This window comes from Chiloscyllium plagiosum, unplaced genomic scaffold (assembly GCF_037043375.1).
Source record: "Chiloscyllium plagiosum isolate Xiang-an unplaced genomic scaffold, Cpla_swu_hap1 HiC_scaffold_18, whole genome shotgun sequence".
In the NCBI taxonomy this organism is placed as follows: Eukaryota; Metazoa; Chordata; class Chondrichthyes; order Orectolobiformes; family Hemiscylliidae; genus Chiloscyllium; species Chiloscyllium plagiosum.
The window spans coordinates 61,128,176-61,147,517 of NW_028270156.1; the positions used below are offsets into that span (position 1 = coordinate 61,128,176).

The 19,342-nt window shown below is 40.6% G+C and overlaps 1 protein-coding gene across 2 annotated transcripts in view; it reads right to left on the minus strand.

The window, feature by feature from the left end:
- Nucleotides 1-19,342, minus strand: part of trpm5 (transient receptor potential cation channel, subfamily M, member 5) — a 130,308-nt gene that overhangs the window by 25,352 nt on the left and 85,614 nt on the right. For both annotated transcript variants that reach the window (XM_087996732.1, XM_087996733.1), the window contains 4 exons: nucleotides 15,952-16,064; nucleotides 9,211-9,306; nucleotides 7,390-7,648; nucleotides 5,392-5,510 (listed from right to left, as the gene is read on the minus strand). In XM_087996732.1, the coding sequence (XP_087852858.1) occupies nucleotides 5,392-5,510; nucleotides 7,390-7,648; nucleotides 9,211-9,306; nucleotides 15,952-16,064 (587 nt within the window). The remainder of the gene's footprint in view (nucleotides 1-5,391; nucleotides 5,511-7,389; nucleotides 7,649-9,210; nucleotides 9,307-15,951; nucleotides 16,065-19,342) is intronic.

Sequence of the window (19,342 nt, forward strand, 5' to 3'; positions counted from 1 at the left end):
GGTGAACCAATGCAAATGGGAGCCAATCAAATTCATTTTCTTAAAGCTGAAGGTGGATAAAATAAGTTTATTTTAGATTAGATTAGATTCTCTACAGTGTGGAAACAGGCCCTTCGGCCCAATAAGTGCACACCAACTCTCCGAAGAGTAACCCACCCAGACCCATTTAAGATTTAGATTTGTTTTGAGTTCACTAGAGAAGGAATCAGTTTAAATATCCTGATAAATTTGATTGGACTGGAAGCCATTGACATTTTATGTCCTTTTAACTTTCGAAAATGATTAGCGACACATTGGAAAATAAACTGAATATGGGGTACTCCTTTGTGCTGGACTTTTTTCAACACAACCCGAGAATTCAGGAAGACCAGCTCCCCAAACATGGTTTTGCTGCAGTTTGTGTTGTTTGTTGAACATATCTAATTGAGTTACATAAGTCTCTAAAGGGGATTAACAAAGTAGACAAGGAAAAGATGTTTCCCCTTGTGTGGCAATCAAACGCACAATCATCGTTTCAAGATAACGGGAGGCAAATTTAAAACCGAGACAAGGAGAAATTGCTCAAAAGCGTCATGAATCTGTGGAATTGATAACCCCAAAAGTGTGGTGGACTCAGGACATTGAATAGAAGAGATACTTAATTAGTAACAGGTTAAAAGGGTTATAGGTAGAAGGCAGGAAAATGGAGTTGAGGCCAAGCTGAGACCAACCATAATTGTACTGAATAGTGGAGCAGGCCCCAAGGGCTGAATTGCCTACTCCCCTTTTCTCGTATTTTCTTTTTACAGCTATGCCACAGTATGGGACTAACTTATTTGTGACTGTGTGTAATCGTGGTACAAAGTGAAGAATTAATATTACACTTTACATTAACTGGTGACACACGACTGACATGTGAACCAGGTCAATTATATTAACTGTCAAAAATATTCAAGTATAAGTGGAGGTCAAGCATGGTCAAAGAGATGGCAAATGAAGTGAAATCATATTCATTGATATTCCATCCTCCCCACCCCAAAAAAGAGAACTAGAGAGAAAAGACATGGGAGAAACTGGGCAACATACGATAGATACGGGAAATGTGTACTGCTTTCACACTTTTTTACCTTTGTAAAAATGCAAAGCTATGTAATTGTCAGTGCAACTGCAAATGGTGAGATAACTGTCCATATTTAAAAGGTTGTGGAGAAATTTAGTACGTTGAAATGGTCTTGGGCATTTGCACAAAATGGAGATAGGTAATTGGGACATTTATTATCCCCCTAGTTTTCCATTTCACTGCTGTCAATGTACTTTTGAGAATAGTAATGACTGCTAAAGTATAAGAGACAATCTCATGTTACTTATAACTGGCAGAGGAATAGGGCAGATAGGACTTCCTTAGCGCCATTTCCAGAATAAAAGAAACACTCCAAAAATCAAAACAAAATCCAGTTGTGGGAGGGTCAGTTTGAAAACGCGTAAGATCAAGAAGCATCGATGGAGACAAAGAGGTGCAACAATTCATCAGAACTGAAGAAAATTAATGATACAACAGGTTTTTAAGAAAGTGTGAGGTGTTGCATTTTGGTAAGGCACATCAAGGCAGGACTTATACACTTAATGGTAAGCCTCCTGGGGAGAGTTGCTGAGCAGAGACCTTGGGGTGCAGGTTCATCATTTTTTGAAAGTTGAGCTAGAGGTAGACAGGGTAGTGAAGGAGACATTTGCCTTTATTGGCCAGTGCATTGACTATAGGAGTTGGGTTATCATGTTGCAGTTGTATCGGACATTGGTTAAGTCACTTTTGGAATGCTGTGTTCAATTCTGTTCTCCTTGCTAAAGAAAAGTTGTTGTTAAACTTGCAAGAGTGCAGGAAAGATTTACAAATATGTTGCTGTGGTTGGAGGGTTTGAGCTATAGAGAGAGACTGAATGGGCTGGGCTGTTTTCCCTGCAGCATCGGAGGCTGAGGGATGACCTTATAGAAGTTTATAAAATCATGAGGGGCATGGATTGGGTGAATAGCCAAGGTCTTTTCCCCAGGGGAGTCCAAAGCTAGGTTTAAGGTGAGAAGGGAAAAATTTAAAAGGGCAACTTTTTCACAAAGAGGCTGGTGTATGTATGAAATGAGCTGCCAGAGGAAGTGGTGGAGGCTGGTACAATTACAACATTTAAAAGACATCTGGATGGACTTCGGAAGTGGAAGGGTTTAGAGGAAAATGGGCCAAATGCTGGGAAATGGGACTAGATTAATTTTGGATATCCGGTTGGCATGAGTGATTGGATCGAAGGGTCTATTTCCGTGTTGTGCATCTCTATGACTCAATGAAAAAGGTAAAGTAAAAGTGAATGAATGACTATAAAGGAAGTAGTGTTTCTGCTATTGTCATTTACACCTCTTTTTAGTGTACTTACTTATCCCGTTACCATCTCCTTTTTCCTTGTAATATTTCTTTTTCCATTAATCACTCCTGCCTTCTCCCCTATTCTGTTTGAAGGTAGCCATCTCTTTGAACGGTGAATGATGAGTGATTATTAACTAACAAGAGTCAACGGACCCGAACCAATAAGTCTACTTTCTCTCCACAGATGCTGCCAGACCAGAGTTTTTCCAGCAGTTTCTGTTTGCACTTTTCATTTCCAGCATGTGTAGTTTTGTTTTTGGCTATGCTTGAATGTTTCCTGTGAAACCTAGCTTGATTAATAAGTCTTCTACTCTTGGAAGTCCCTTACCTGCTTTGAACTATATCTATTTCTTCTGTCAGTATTTTTGAGTGAGATAAAACTTGAAAGCAATGAAGAATGTTACCTGTAAAACATTGAACAGCTGCTTCGCTTGATAACTGATTCATATGGTGCTAATGGAGCGAGATGGTCCAACCAATGTTGCTTATCAGCTTTTCCTCATCAACATATATTCCAACTTAATAACATTATCAAAGTGCAAAGCTGTTTATTATCTTTTAAATGGGGTTAAAAAGTGAAAAATAAATTCTCACTGTAATAATAAAATCCCTTCCTTCCATTTATTCTTAATAAATTCAATTCATATTTCATAACCCAAAAGGTTCCAACCGATCATAATATTAGTCACATTCAGTCAGAGAACTAATGTATATGATAGACATCCCAATTATATCCAGCATTGATAATAAATCAGTTTGTTGTGCAATTGGTGTATGGTGTCAAATTTCTTTTGTAATGTATTTTAGTTCATTGGAAGTGATGAAAGAAAATTGATTTTCCACAGTATAATGAAGTATTATTTTAAAGACTGGAAATGAAGACATTACATCAGTCAAACACCCATTAATACTACTCACCTTAAACTTTGTTCTTTCTCAAACTCGGCTGTTTGTGCTCATTGTTCAAAATCTGCTGACATTTTTGTGATTGCCATCTTTCTGCTGAACTGTAGCTACTTGCCAACACTGTGATAAATGAGCTTTCAGACCTTGTGAAAGTGGTCCCCCTAGTTTTCTTGCCTGACGCTGGGTGGATATTTGTTGATTGATTTGTATGTGTACCGAAGTACAGTGAAAAACTTAGTTTAAGAGCAGCACATGCAGATCATAGTAAACAAGGATGTACAGATCAAAAATACTTTGACAGAGGCATACAGGTTACATTGCAGAGGCATTCGCTCAAAGAGATTAATATTAGGAAGATCACATTATTTGAGGCTAGTTAGTCCATTCACCATTTTTACTATGATCTGCCTTTACTGTTCGTAAACAAAGCTTTTCATTGTACTTTGGTACACATGACAAATAACTCAGTCAATCAAATACCCACCCAGTGGCAGGCAATAAAATGAGGGGGACTACTTTCACAAGGGCCAAATGCTCATTTATCACAGCACTGGCCAAGTAGCCACAGCTCAGCAAGAAGATGACAATTACAAAAATGTCAGCAGATTTTGAACAATGAGCACATTTAGCCAAGTTAGGGAAATAATGAGAATATATAAGTTATCATTCAACACATCATAAAGAGTGAGGCAATAATTGAAGTCAAAAGGAACAGGGACAATGAATTACAAGTAGAACATGAAGAGTCTATCAAATCCATCCAAAGGTTCCGAGGGATGAATCTAACCTTATTCTCATCTACAAAGTAACAGGAAGAGACGGAAGAGACACAGTCTGGTAACCAAAGTGGAAAAGATTAAAGTTTTCTAGAACTGAGTCAGAGACTGCTTTAGATCACAGAAGTGCTAATTAAAAATCTGGGAGATTGTGTGTTCCCAGTGTGGGTCCTACTGGTGGCAGACCAGTATTGTCTTGGTGGGTGAGGTACAACTGAAGTGAGTGTCCGATAATTAGGACCCCAGTAGGAAAATACCTCAATTTCCCAACCCTCCTCACAAGAGCGACTGAACAGAGGTTAGCAGCTGTGTGTTTCCTGTCAGTGGTAATGTATCTTCTATAGGATCAACACAGGTCACTGGTGAGGGAGGGCAGAATGGGTGTAATCCGTGCAGGAGTGGCTTGCTGGCATTGGTGGTGGGGGTGGCAAGGGGAGGGGAATTGGGTGAGAGATCAGGGAAGTGGCTGCTAGCAGGCACCCATCTGGGTGATTTCCCCTCGATTGGTCACGGAGTCCTTTCGAAAGAGGGGCATTCCTGAGAGAAACAACTGGGAAACCCAGTAGGATTTTCTGAGCTGCCTTCGAGGAGACACTGCAATGCCAGTGAGGGAAACTCCACTACATCCTAGAATTATCCACATTTTCTCGTCTATCTGTTCAGGGACGTTATCACACACCCCGAAACACAAACTGGGCCACCCGGCTCAGGGATTGGCACAGTGGCAGTGTACCACAAGAGCACCCCAATCCCCATGCAGTCAGAGATTATAACATTTAAATGGCTTGTTTATGAGATTGCATGGCTAGCAGGCTATTCTGTCAACCCATTCCCACTGGGGACTGTTGGCCCACCAGCAGGAATGGGATATTCTATATCACTACAATAACACGGGCCTGTGAATCCCATTATGCACTCGGACAGAGTCCATTAAAACCAGCTGCATATCTCCTATATAAACAAATCCTGACATAAAACAAAATGTTTTTCAAATTATTCCCTAGACAGGAGATGTAGGATTAATTAGTAAAATACAAGTTAATTAGACCTTATAAAATTAAATCAGAAGCAATGCACTGAGAACAGTTTCAAATTGAATGTTACTGCATTCACGTCTGTTCTGCTTCAGTCTAATTGATTTCCTTCCACACATCCTCTTTATATTGGTTCTCTCTTTCCAATTATATTTCCATATTTCTGTTACAAACTCGTGTGAATTCTGCATTCCTGCATAGCAGAACACTGCAAGATGTTTTGGTTATTACCTTGGGATGGGCAAATTATTGTTGGAAGAGAGGTTGTTTCAGAGACCCTGATACTGACCTGCACGTCACTCCTGCAATGAACAGCACCAAGGCCACCATGTCGCACTTGTTCCAGGAGTCCTCTACATACAGTTTAAATTTCTTCACTATGTTCGTATTTCCCTCAGTGAAAAAACTCTGTAGGGGGAAGAAAAATCGTAAGGTGTGAAGCATTTGGAATATATTGTGACCAGGTTATTTTGCGTTGTAGCACTCCCAAACATGCTCAGCAGGTGGTGCACATATACAGGTCACTGAAAGCAGTTTCTGCTGTATTCTTTATGGCAAGCCCTTGAGAAAATTACAGGATATTCATTAGGTCGCAATCGTGTGCGAGAAAATGCCTTATGGAGTGACTTGGAAACTTTTGTTGATTTACAGACCTGAGATGGATACACTTTTTATGAATTGTGCAGTGAGCACAACATCCACAAATGAAAGAGTTTTAAAATTAATTTCAAAAATGAGTGGCAGGCTCCATCATTTGGTTGCCGTTGGTATAGCAGGTGCACTTTTTTGAGGATCCGAGAATCATAATGCAGTTATACCACAAACAAAACCATTCAGTCTATCGTGTCTAGTGACAGATTGCTGCAAGAGCAACTCACCTGGTCTCACTTACCCAGCTTTCTCCTTAGCCTTGAAAATCTTTTCCATTCAAATTATCTAATTCCCTTTGAAAGCCACAATTGAATCTGCTTAGAGCGTTCTGTGGGAGTGCACTCCAGATCCTAACTGTTCTGAGTAAAAACAGCCTTTTTGCTCATGACACCCTGTGGTTCTCGAACCTTCTTTCAATGGGTTGTCAACAGTTCCTCCACACTTACGCTGTCTCAGACCATCATGACTTTGAACACCTTTATCAAAACATACCCTCCCCAAATCATCTGTTTGCTAACAACTCCAGCTTGCCCAAAGTCTCCATGTGGTGGAAGTCCCTAATTCCTGGAACAAGTCTGCTAATTGTTGTCTGCACCCTCACAAGTGACCTTGCACCCTTCCTAAATTCTGTTATCCAGAATTGGACCTTTCATTGCAGTTGAGTACAACCAGTGCTTTGATGCAAATCATTAATACACTGTTATAAACAACATGAACAGTTGCAATATCAACGTGCAAGTCAGCATGCAGTATACTTTACAGGCTTGGTGTACTCTGGTTTCAGTTCACCGCAGTTCAGTTCCCAAGTAAATAATCTGCAGAAAGTTATGCATTACAATTACATTTATTTCCAAATCAATTAAATCATACAATAATACTTGATCTTTTACCATTTTTTAAACTGATGTTGGTTTTATCTATTCAGCCAATGGATAAAATGGTATGCTTTTATTGATCAGCGATGGATTGTAATTACATTAACATAACGAATGTATTAGTAAGGCTGTATTGACATGGTGTGAAACAGGTACAAAGTTAAGAATTGTGTGCACTGGGTGTCAGTTTATATGGTGGCAATTACTGATAGAATAATGACCCTTCCACTCTACCTTGCAATATGTGCTTCAATCCTAACCCCAGAACAGGAAGTCCATCCGCATCGGTGAAATATTTTCCCATTTGTCAAATCAGTGTTTTATTCCCCTAAATTTGGGTGAGAATGTCAAATCAGTGGCACTTCAGAAGTTTTCTGTCTATTCCTGACAAAAACTATTATAGAGGGCCACTACACTTACCAATTGGAGGTGGTGAACATTCCTTTAGTCTGGACCAAACACAGCCACTGTACAAAGGTCTTCACCTCAAATCATTTAATACTGCATCTCTTGCTCACAATGCTTTTTATTTTTGTACGGACAAAATTGTGGGGTTTTTTTCCCTACTCTTATAGGGAAATAATTTCCTAAAGCTACTACCCCTTTTGACATCCATAGTCCTGCATCTGTGTACATAAGTCATCATATTAATTTTCTCCTTCTGTACTAGTCAGGTGATTTACACTTTTACTCCCCTTGCTGCTTTCCCAAGGTTCAGCATTAAAACTTTGAGCGTGAAAACACAATGCTGGCGTCCTCACCTGTCTCAGCTCCTCCAGCGCCAGAGTGAAAACCCAGAAGTACAGCGTTACCTCTGCCATAGAAGGACCAATAGGGGGAGGGGGCTTGAAATCCACTAGCAAAATGTATGCGAAAAGAGACAGGAATGCAAAATACAGGATCACATTCCCCAGGAATACAGTGACTGGAGCACCCCAGAATTTCTTCCACCTTCTTAAAATGAATTCTCTCCGTTGGTTCCCTCCACAAAGCCTTTTTTTATCCTTTGCGTCATGATCGCTGTCAGATGATAATAACAAGAGCTTGTTAAAATTTATAACATGAGTGAAACAGGGGGGATAAAAATCTAGGTCCCAAAAAATGTTACATCTCAGAATATTAAAATCCCATCTCTCTTAAGTCTCCTGATGAAATGTGTCATGAGTTCATTAATTGCTGATAATCGCAGTATGGAATTGTAAAAGAGATTGTCTCATATACTAATAGGCTCATCGTTAGCAATTTCTTTTTGGTGCACTGGTTGACTGTGTTTAACGTATTGGTATAAACCAATAGTTGCCTTTCAGCATCTAACTGATGTTCTAATCATTACAACACAAGAATACCAACTGGTGAAATCAAGTTGAATATCTACACACAAACTGATTCACATTTTTTCTGTCCAAGTTTAGCCATTGTTGGAGCAGTAATTGTCCAGATTGACACAGTTTCATTTATTTCAACTTGATATCAAGCCAAATGCAGAAAGTTCAGATGGAATATGAAAGGAATAAAAAAACAGAAGCAAGGAGACAGTATGAGAAGAGACTGGCAGTTAACATGAAAAGGACTCCAGATATCATTAATGAGCATATAAATAGTGAAAGTATGGTAGAAAGAGGAGGGGCACAATATGGGGTTTTGTATCAGCAGTTTCCCCATGAAGAGGTCCGCCATATTGGCTGACTGGCTTGCAATCAATCATGTGGATATATTCTAAAGCAAGCTGCAGGACCAGCTAGGGATGGGTCTGATCCCCGTCCTTGGGGCAAGCAAGTGGGTGAGCTTGTGGAAGGTGGAGGGGGGTGAATTTCAGTATTGGTAGGATGGGACTTGGGGGCTCAAAACCATTTCTGGTTCACATGCAACCTAATATAACTTTATTAGATTTGGTAGAAGTAGGTCCATTGGCGATTAGTGCCAGGTTTGATAAATTCACCCAGACTCTTTAGACACCACCTTACAAATGCAGAACCATTACCATCTAGGGCAGCAACTACATGGAAGCATCTCCACCTGCAAATTCCCCTTCCAAGACACTTACCATCTTGATTTGGAAATGCGTCACTGCCCCTTCAATGTCGCTGGGTCAAAATGCTGGAATTCCCTCCGTAACAGCATTGTGTGTGTCCCTCAGTGAAATGGACCACAGTGGTTCAAGAAGGCAGCTCCCCACCAACTTCTCAAAAGGCAATTAAGGATGGACAATAATTGCTGGCCTGTCCAGCGAGTCCCACATTTCCATGAATGACTAAAAGCAATTTGAAAATGTTTCCCTCCCTACCCATGCCCTGAACCCATTCATTCTAGGGGGTTGACATGTTGTGTGGTGACTGATTGGTCTCAAATCACTATGGCATATCCTAAGAATGTGATGAAGCACTATCCAATGCCAAGTTACTTCTGTTGAACTGATCTCTTTATTCAGAGACTAATCTCCTTCCCTGGAGGAGATTTATTGTTTGCACAATAAATATTAGAACTTATGGGCCCATTAGTGGAATCGTTTATACAATTTCAGCTCTTCTTGCTCTGCCCTATTATTAAACCTTTTTTCCAGCAAAAGATTTGAACAGACCAACCTGTTTGCCTCATCATGGAGCAGAAAAGCCTTCTCAGTGTCCAAGCTGTCCAGTTCTTTCAACTGTTCAGATTTACCTATGGATGGGAAATGTGCACTGAAAGGAAACAAGAAAGCAACAATCAGAGGAGCATACGGATTTATTATTTTGTCCTGTTTGCAGGAGGTTGCTTTGAAAATTCTTTGCTGTATACCCTATGTCACCACTGTGTGCTCATTTCAGAAAGTTCTCCTTTAGATGCAAATCTCTTTGGAACATTCTACAGTCCTACAGGGTGCTACATAAAATGGAAGCTTTACAAAGGATGACTTCGTATACATGGCACAGAAGCAGGTCAGCGGCTGGAAAACATTGCAGCCCTTCACAAAACCGGTTTACCATCTATAAGGCACAAGTCAGGAGTGTAATGGAACACTTCACTACTGCAGTTCCAACCACACTCAAGAAGCTTGACAGCATTCAGGACAAGATGCAAGTATTTAGAAGAAGGTGAAGAGGGGACGAGTAGCTGAAGCTAGTGTTGATCATCCGAGAGAGTGAGCTGGGAAATAGATGATGGAATACATAAAAATGGCAGAGGCTTTGAACCAATGATTATGTTTGTTTTCATGACTGAATACTTAGAAAATTTCCCAATGGAACTGAAGATCGAGAGGTGATAGGGAGAGATGAAATTCAAACAAATAGTCTCCAACAAAAGGTAGAAAAATGATTGAACCTAAAGACTGACAAGTCCCAGGACCGACGGTCTCCATCCTCGTATCTTAAAAGAAGCAGAGGCACAAATACTTCACTAAGGTCCTGCAAAATTCCTTAAATACTAGAAAACTATTGTGAGATTTAAAAATAGCACGTGACACCTTTAAGAAAGGTGGATTGGTCATGCTAAATTACTCAGTGTTCAGGGATGTGTAGACTAGATAGGTTAGCCATGGGAAATGCAGGGTTAGAGGGTAGGGGTTGGATGCTCTTTGGAGGTCGGTGTGGGTCCAATGGCCTGCTTCCACACTGTGGGGGATTCTATGAAAGATGGGAGACAGAAAATGGGAAACTATGGTTAGCCTGATACAGAAGGTAGCAGAGTCCATTATTTAGGAAGTTTTAGTGGAATGCTTCAAAAATCACAACCTGATTAGACAGAGGAAACATGATTTCTCTTTCACATGTTGAAGTTTTTTAATTGGATCAAGGGTGAACAGAAAGGAAGCAGAAGATGTGTATACTTAGATTTTCAAAAGGCATATGACAGAGTGCCAAATCAAAGGTTGTTGCACAAGGCATGAGTATATGATGTAGTGAGTAATGTATTTGCACAGATTAAGGATTTATTAGCCAGCAGGAAGACATAGTAAGGATAAATGAATCTTTTTTGGGTTGGCAAGTTGTAACTGAAGTGTCACAAGGATCACTGATGTGGTCTCAATTATTTACTGTCAATATCAATGATATAGCACAGGAGATAGAATGTATGATGGCTAGATTTGCTCATAACACCAAAATCTGTAGAATAGTAAACTGTCAAGAAAAAAAAACAATGAGATTACAAAGGACTATAGACAGGTTATGTGAGTGAACAAAAATTTGGCAGATGATGTACAAAATGAACATAAACAAAAAAAAAACTGTACTCTGAAGAACGGACACAAAAATAGAAATTGCTGAAGAAATTTAGCGGGTCTGGTAGCACTTGTGGAGAGAAAGCAGAACCAGTTCTGAAGAAGGGTTACTGGCCTTAAAACATTAACTTTGCTTTCTCTCTGAAGATGCTGCCAGACCTGTGGAGTTTCCCTCGCAATTGTTGTTTTACTAATGTGAACTTGTCCATTTTGGAGGAAGAATACAAAAGCATTTCACCATTTAAATGGAAAGAGACTGCAGGATCTGGTGGTACAGGGGCATCTGGGGTCCTGGTAAATGAATCACAAAGTTCAAATATAGGTACAGCACATTATTAGGAAGGTAAATGTAAAGTTGTCATTTATTGCAAGCAGAATGGAATATAAAAGCATGCAAGTTGTCATTTAGTTGTAAAGGATGTAAGTGAAACTATATTTGGTCTCCTTATTTGAAGAGTATGGATGGGAAATGTGCACTGAAAGCAGTTCAGGAAAGGTTCAAATGACTCATTCCTGGGATAAAAGATTTATATTATATAAAAAGAACGGTGAACAGGTTAGGCCTACGCCCACATGAATTTAGAAGAATGAAAAATGATTTTATCAAAACAGGTGAAATCTTGAGGAGACCAGAGAGGTTTGGTAACTGGGGGAGAATGCACTCACAGGGAAAAGTAAAACCCCTGGACATAGCATAAAATAAATGAGGAGAATCTTCTTTCTCTCAAAAAATTGAGAGCTGATGGAATTCCCTTCCCCAGAAGGTAGTGGAGGCTTGACTTTCAATTTATTCTGAGCTGAATTCATTTTTTGACAAACAAGGGTGTCGAGGATTGTCAAAGTGAAGGTGGTGTGCAGGCATTCAGAAAAATGCAGCCGAGACCACAATTAGATCAACCATTATCTTATTGAATTGTACAAATGCCAAGGGACAAATTTCTGTTTCCCAAGTCCGATGCTGGCCTGTTTGATTGGCATCCCATCCGCCTTCAACATTCAACACTTCCATCACTGATACACAGTGGCAGCAGTGTGTACTATCTACATGATACTATCTACATTATTTTTGTTTATGTTCATTTTGTACATCATCTACATCATGCACGATAGCAATTTATCAAGACTCTCAACAGCAACAGCACCTTTCAAACCCATGACCTGTACCACCTCAGGGCAGCAGTTACATGGGAACACCACCACCCGCAAGTTCCTCTCCAAACCATTGACATCTTGATTTGGAAATATCTCAATGTCCCTTCAGTGTTACTCGTTAAATTTCAGGAACTTGTTTCCTAATGGCGTATTGGGTGTGCATATGCCACTTTGCAGTGAAGAAAGTAGCTGACCATTTAGGGATGGACTATAAATATATTGTCGTCTTCACTAATCCATGTGGTGCAACCCTTAATGATTAATATATGTGGATTGAATTTTTTCGAAGAAGTAACGAAGAGGATCGATGAGGGCGGAACAGTAGGCGTGATCTATATGGACTTCAGTAAGGCGTTCAACAAGTTTCCTCATGGTAGACTGGTGAGCAAGGTAAGATCTCATGGAATACATGGAGAACTAGCCATTTGGATACAGAACTGGCTCAAAGGTAGAAGACAGAGGATGGTAGTGGAGGGTTGCCTTTCAGACTGGAGGCCTGTGACCTGTGGTGTGCCACAAGGATCGGTGCTGGGTCCACAGTTTTTTTATCATTTATTTAAATGAATTGGATGTGAACATAGGAGGTATAGTTGGTAAATTGCAGATGACACCAAAATTGGAGGTGTAGTGGATAGCAAAGGAGGTTACCTCAGAGTACAATGGGATCTTGATCAAATGGGGCAATGGGCTGAGGTGGAGTTTAATTTACATAAATGTGAGGTGCTGCATTTTGGAAAGGCAAATTAGAACAGGACTTATACACTTAATGGTAAGGTCTTGGGGGTGTTGCTGAACAAACAGACCTTGGAATGCAGGTTCATAGTTCCTCGAAAGTCAAGTCGCAGGTAGATAGGATAGTGAAGGCGGCATTTGGTATGCTTTCCTTTATTAGTGAGCGCATTGAGTACAGGAGTTGGGAGGTCCTGTTGCGGCTGTACAGGACATTGGTTAGGCCACTTTTGGAATATTGCGTGCAATTCTGGTCTCCCTCCTATTGGAAGGATATTATGAAACTTGAAAGGGATTAGAAAAGATTTACAAGGATGTTGACAGGATTGGAGGGTTTGAGTTACAGGCAGGAGCTGTTTTCCCTGGAGTGTCGGAGGCTGAGGGGTGATCTTACTAAGGTTTATAAAATCATGAGGAGCATGGATACGGTAAGGAGACAAGATCTGTGTGTGGCGGGGGGCGGTCAGGGAGACTAGAAGCCATAGGTTTAGGGTGAGAGGGGTAAGATTTAAAAGTGAAACTAAGGGGCAACCTTTTCACATTCAAGTGTGTGGAATGAGCTGCCAGAGGAAGTGGTGGACGCTGGTACAATTATAGCATTTACAAGGCATCTGGATGAGTATATAAATAGGATGGGTTTAGAGGAATATGGGCCAAGTGCTGGCAAATGGGATTAGATTAGGCTAGGATACCTGTTCGGCATGGACCTGTTGGACGGAACAGTCTCTATTTCCGTGCTGTACATCTCTATGATTCAATGACTTTGCGATTTTTTTGTTCCACTGCCTTGTCTTCCAATTTATATTACCAACCTGTTTTGCCAACCAAAATATTCTACTTCACACTTAATTGATAATGATCAAATTCAAAGATGGTACTGGAGAGTTATGAATAGGGTAATAGCATAAGCATTATTTCTACCCCACAGTTCAAGGTACTCTTTAAACTCTCTTGAAATTGCTGTTTATTTTAGTTTTCAATAGTTGTTATCCCAAAGTAAATTAATACTGAACATTCTTATGCTTTGAATTCCTGCTGTGTATGATGCATAGAGCTCTTAGGGCTACATTGTTTCTGAACGACTGACTTAGTTCACTCGCTCCTGTTGTCTACCTTGTGTAAAGAAGTACTTCCACAAATCTGGTACTAAATCTACCTTTCACAATCTCTTAATACGTGGACGTGAAAATAAACTCTATTGTAAACAAATCAATCAAAATTAACAGTAACCGTACTAGCCACATGGAGTCACTGTTTTATTCTGTTCACTATCAATATGGGTGGAGCATGATGTATACAGATAAGGGTTTTGTTGATGGCTCCACTGTTTGCAAAACAGCAATATTGCTTGTTTATCTGAGAATTTTTTTTTATGTTCCTGGAAAGATATATGAAAAAGTCCACTGTCGGTGCTATTTTTCTCTAACTACTAAATCATGAGAGGTTTTGATAAGTTGAATAGCAGGTATTGTTTCTCTAGGGTGGGGGATTTCAAGAATGGGGCGTTTTTTTTTATATGAGGGGAGAAAGATTTAAAAAAGACATGGGGCAACCTTTTTATAAATCGACAGAACGATTCATGTGTGGAATGAACTTCCAGTTGAAGTGGTCGATCCGGGGCACAGTTGTAATGTTTAAAATACATTTAGATAGGTATATGAATAAGAAATGTTTGGAGGGATATGGACAACGTGCAGGCAGGTGGGACTAGTTTAGTTTGGGATTATGGTTGACATGGACTGGTTAGACCGAAGGGTCTGTTTTTGTGTTGTATGACTGACTCTTCACCAGCCTACACCTCGCTTTGATCAACCCTCTATTTTCTCAAAGTTTCCTTGATCATTATTCCTGTAGAATCTTCTGTTGTCTGCTCAGTAAGCTCAAAGTATACCATCCTATTGATTTTTCTCCACTTGCATACAGTGTATAGGCTGGGACTCATCATATAGCGTGTTATTCTGATCTCTTTTTCATTAGAATCTCAAAACTGGAACCCCATATTCTCTCAACCTCCAGAATGGAAAGTCTGTGTATTTGTGTAACCCACCAAATATTTCTTATCACACAATATGGGCTTTGCTACTTCATCAAGATCATGGCATTGGCCTTGATCACTACCAAGCTGCTGTGACAGCTACAAAACTCAGCTGGCAGAAAACTTCGGTCAATGGCCCAGGATTTGACCTGATACAATCCCTACAGTATGGAAGCAGGCCATTCAGCCCATCAAGTTATTACCAACGCTCCAAAGAGCTTCCCACCTAGACCACCCTATCCCTGTAACTTTGTATTCCCCATGGCTCACCCACCTAGCCTTCACATCTTTGGACTGTGGGAGGAAACCCACACAGACAGTCGCCTGAGGGTGGAATTGAACCTGGTGTTGTGAGGCAACAGTGCTAACCACTGAGCTACTCTTACTGGGGAGCTGCAGGTTTCTAAAATCCTCATCTGTTAATGGCCAATTAACTATTAAATGGATGCCTCTTTGGCTGGGAAGGCCTACATAGAACTTCCTGCACTCTCTGTATTATCTACCTAAAGGATCATAAGTGTTTGAAACTCTCTTCTGCAAATGATGCTAGATGAACTGGACATTGTTATATCTAAGATGATAAAACATTTGTTAACAAAATATAGCAAGAAGGCTGATATATGACTGTAGCTAGAATCTATTCTTGTTCCCATAATCCTATGGTTTTCTTAAAAATAAATGCCATAAATCACTGATGTCTACCTGAAAGAACAGGTTTAATGTATCAATTAAAAACAGAAAATGCTAGAAATACTGAACAGGTCAGGTAGTCTCTGCACCTGAAACATTAAGACTGTTTCTCTTGCTGCCTGGCCTGTTGAGTGTTTCCAGCATTGTGTGTGTGTTTCTGCCTGGATACACAAGGCTAACACTGTGGGGATGAAGGAAGCATGGCACTTTAAAGAACTGTCCTCTAGGAAGGATGACAGTGAGATGCCTCATTTGTTTTAATGACTGAGGTAGCTACTAAAGTCCCTGTGACAACATGAAGAGAGTTCCTCTGGTGATGAGGACAAACATGCCACTCTCAACCGATCCCACCTGATTGTAAATTAACCAGGCATTATTCTTACCTTTGCTAAATTACCACAGTGAAATGATTACCCATTTTACAGTCACTGAATTTCATGAGTTGAAACATCCTGATTTGATGAGGTACAACTGCATGTAAATATTACGTGTTGGTAAGTTCTCTCATTATGTCATTACCTGAAGGTGATAAGGTTGGTGAATATCAGAGGAGGACACCAGAACCCACACAACAACTTCCAGATTGGAGTATCCGTTGACATATCGCCCCACCAGATTTTTGTCAACAGTGCCTAAAATGCAGAAACAATCATGATTATCAAAAATGAGAGCAAGCATTGATAAAGCAGGCCAAATGGCCTTTTTTTGCAATCATTCTCTCATGCATTCTATGATGTTGTAGATATGTCTACTGGTCATTATTAAAAAAAAGCAAATGCAAGTTTTTCATTCATATTTTAAAAATACCTTTCTTGTACATGGATGATACAGAGCCACACCAACTAGCAAGGTCATGTGCCCGAAACGTCGAATCTTCTGTTCCCTAGATGCTGCCTGACCTGCTGTGCTGTTCCAGCAATAAAGTTTCAGCACAGGTTTAATTTACAATGTGCGATGAATTGGGCTGAATCCAGGGATTCATTCCAATTTCCGGGGAAAAGGCATGGGGCAAGGGGCAAAAAGAATATCCAGCACTGTTAGAGCTTCCAGCTGGGAAGTTCCTACCCGTGAACCTGACTGAAGATATGAGCAGACATCGATCATAGAGGCAGCTGTGGTAATGCCACTGGACTAGCCAGAGAGCCAGGCTAATATTCTGGGGACAAAAACAAAAATTGCTGGCCAAACTCTTCAGAGTCACCAAACCCGAAATGTTAACTCTACTCTCTCCCCACAGATGCTGGGCTGAGTTTTGCCAGCTGTTTCGGTTTGTTTTTTTTATTTCAGAACTTAATCATCTGCTGTTTTTTTGTTTTATTTTAATGTTCTGGGGATTGTGTGTTCAAATCCCACCATGGCAGATGATTCAATAAAAATCTGGAATGAAAAGCAAACATCATTGTGACCATGTAACTAGGCAAAAGTGAGTACTGCAGATGCTGGAAATCAGAGTCTAGATTAGAGTGGTGCTGGAAAAGCACAGCAGGTCAGGCAGCATCCGAGGAGCAGGAAAATCGACGTTTCGGGCAAAAATTCCTGACGAAGGGCTTTTGCCCGAAACATCAATTTTCCTGCTCCTCAGATGCTGCCTGACCTGCTGTGCTTTTCCAGCACCACTCTAATCTAGACTATGTAACCACTGCCAATAGTTTTTTTTTTAAAAAAAAGCATTCTGGTTTACTAATGCCCTTCAAGGAAGGAAATCTATGTGACTCCAGACGTGGTTAACTCAACTGACTTCTGAAATGGCCTAGAAAGCCAATCAGTCTTACAGATGAGCAACAAATGCAGACCTTGTCAGTCATGTTTCCATCCCATGTGAGAATTCTAAAAATCAACATAACCGCATGTAAATAATCAATACATTTAACAAGCAACTTCTAACAAACGTCCACACAGTAACCAAACAAAACAGTACATAAGATGAATATCGCACCAGTCTCTTAGAGTACGTGCTCAGGTCCTGCTCAGTCCTTCCACCTTAAGCTCTTTATATCTGGCCAACTCCCAGACCCCTATTTAATGGTCCAGTATGCCAAGGTACGAATGAACATTTTTTGACAAGATAGCAAGTAGGAATCTGTCTGCACTTCCTTTCTTGATGTCAGAGGTAGGTTCTTTACACAGAGTGTGGTGGGTGTGTGGAATGCACTGCCAGCAGATTCAGATACATTAGGGATGTTTAAGCGACTCTTGGATAGGCACATGGATGATAGTACAATGAAGGATATGTAGGTTAGTTTGATCTTAGAGTAGGATGCTGAAAATCAGATACAAAAATTACTTGAAAAACTCATCAGGTTTGGCAGCATCTGTGGAGAGAAGCAGAGGTCACGTCTCAGGTCCAGTGACCCTTCTTCACAACTGATGGTAGAGCATAGAACATAGAACATTTCAGCACAGAATAGGCCCTTTGGCCCTCGATGTTGCGCCAACCTGTGAAACCAATCTGAAGCCCATCTAAACTACACTATTCCATTTTCATCCATATGACCATTTAAATGCCCTTAAAATTGGTGAGTCTACTACTTTTGCAGGCAGGGTACTCCACACCACTACTGCTCTCTGAGTAATGAAATTACCTCTGACATCTGTCCTATATCTATCACCCTTCAATTTAAAGATATGTCCCCTCATGCTATCCATCACTATCTAAGAAAAAAGGCACTCACTGTCCACCCTGTTTAACCCTCTTACGTTTCAATTGTCACCTCTCAACCTTCTTCTCTCAAATGAAAACAGCCTCAAGTCCCTCGCCTTTCCTGATAAGACCTTCCCTCCATATCAGGTAACATCCTAATAAATCTCCTCTGAACCCTTTCCAATGCTTCCACATCCTTCCTATAATGTGGTGACCAGAACTGTACGCAATACTCCAAGTGTGGCCGCAGCAGAGTTTTGTACAGCTGCAGCATGACCTCATGACTCCGAAACTCAATCCCTCTACCAATAAAAGCCAACACACCATATGCCTTCTTAACCACCCTATCAACCTGGGTGGCAACTTTCAGGGATCTATGTACATGGACACCGAGATCCCTCTGCTCATCTACACTACCAAGGATCTCACTATTAGCCCAGTACTCTTTACTCCTGTTGCTCCTTCCAAAGTGAATCACCTCACACTTATCCACATTAAACTCCATTTGCCACCTCTCATCCCAACTCTGCAGCTTATCTCTGTCCCTCTGTAACCTGCAACATCCTTTGGCACTGTCCATAACTCTACCGACTTTAGTGTCATCTCCAAATTTACTAACCCATCCTTTTACACCCTCATCCGGGTCACTTATAAAAATGACAAACAGTAGTGGCCCCAAAACAGATCCTTGCGGTCCATCACCCATAACTGAACTTCAGGATGAACATTTCCCATCAACCACCACCCTCTGTCTTCTTTCAGCTAGCCAATTTCTGATCCAAAACACTAAATCACCCTCAATCTTATGCCTCAGTATTTTGTGCAATAGCCTACCATGGGGAATCTTACCAAACGCCTTACTGGAATCCATATACACCACATCAACCGCTTTACCCTCATCCACCTGTTTAATTACCTTCTCAAAGAACTCAATAAGGTATGTGACGTAAGACCTACCCCTCAGAAAATCATGTTAACTATGCCTAATCAACTTATTCCTTTCTTGATGATTATAAGTCCTATCTCTTATAACCTTTTCCAGCACTTCACCCACAACCAAAGTAAGGCTCACTGGTCTATAATTACCAGGGTTGTCTCTACTCCCCTTCTTGAACAAGGGAGCAACATTTATTATCCTTCAATCTTCTGGCAGTATTCCTGTAGACAATGATGACATAACGATCAAAGCCAAAGGCTCTGCAATCTCCTTCCTGGCTTCCCAGAGAACCCTAGGATAAATCCCGTCCAGACCAGGGGCCTTACCTATTT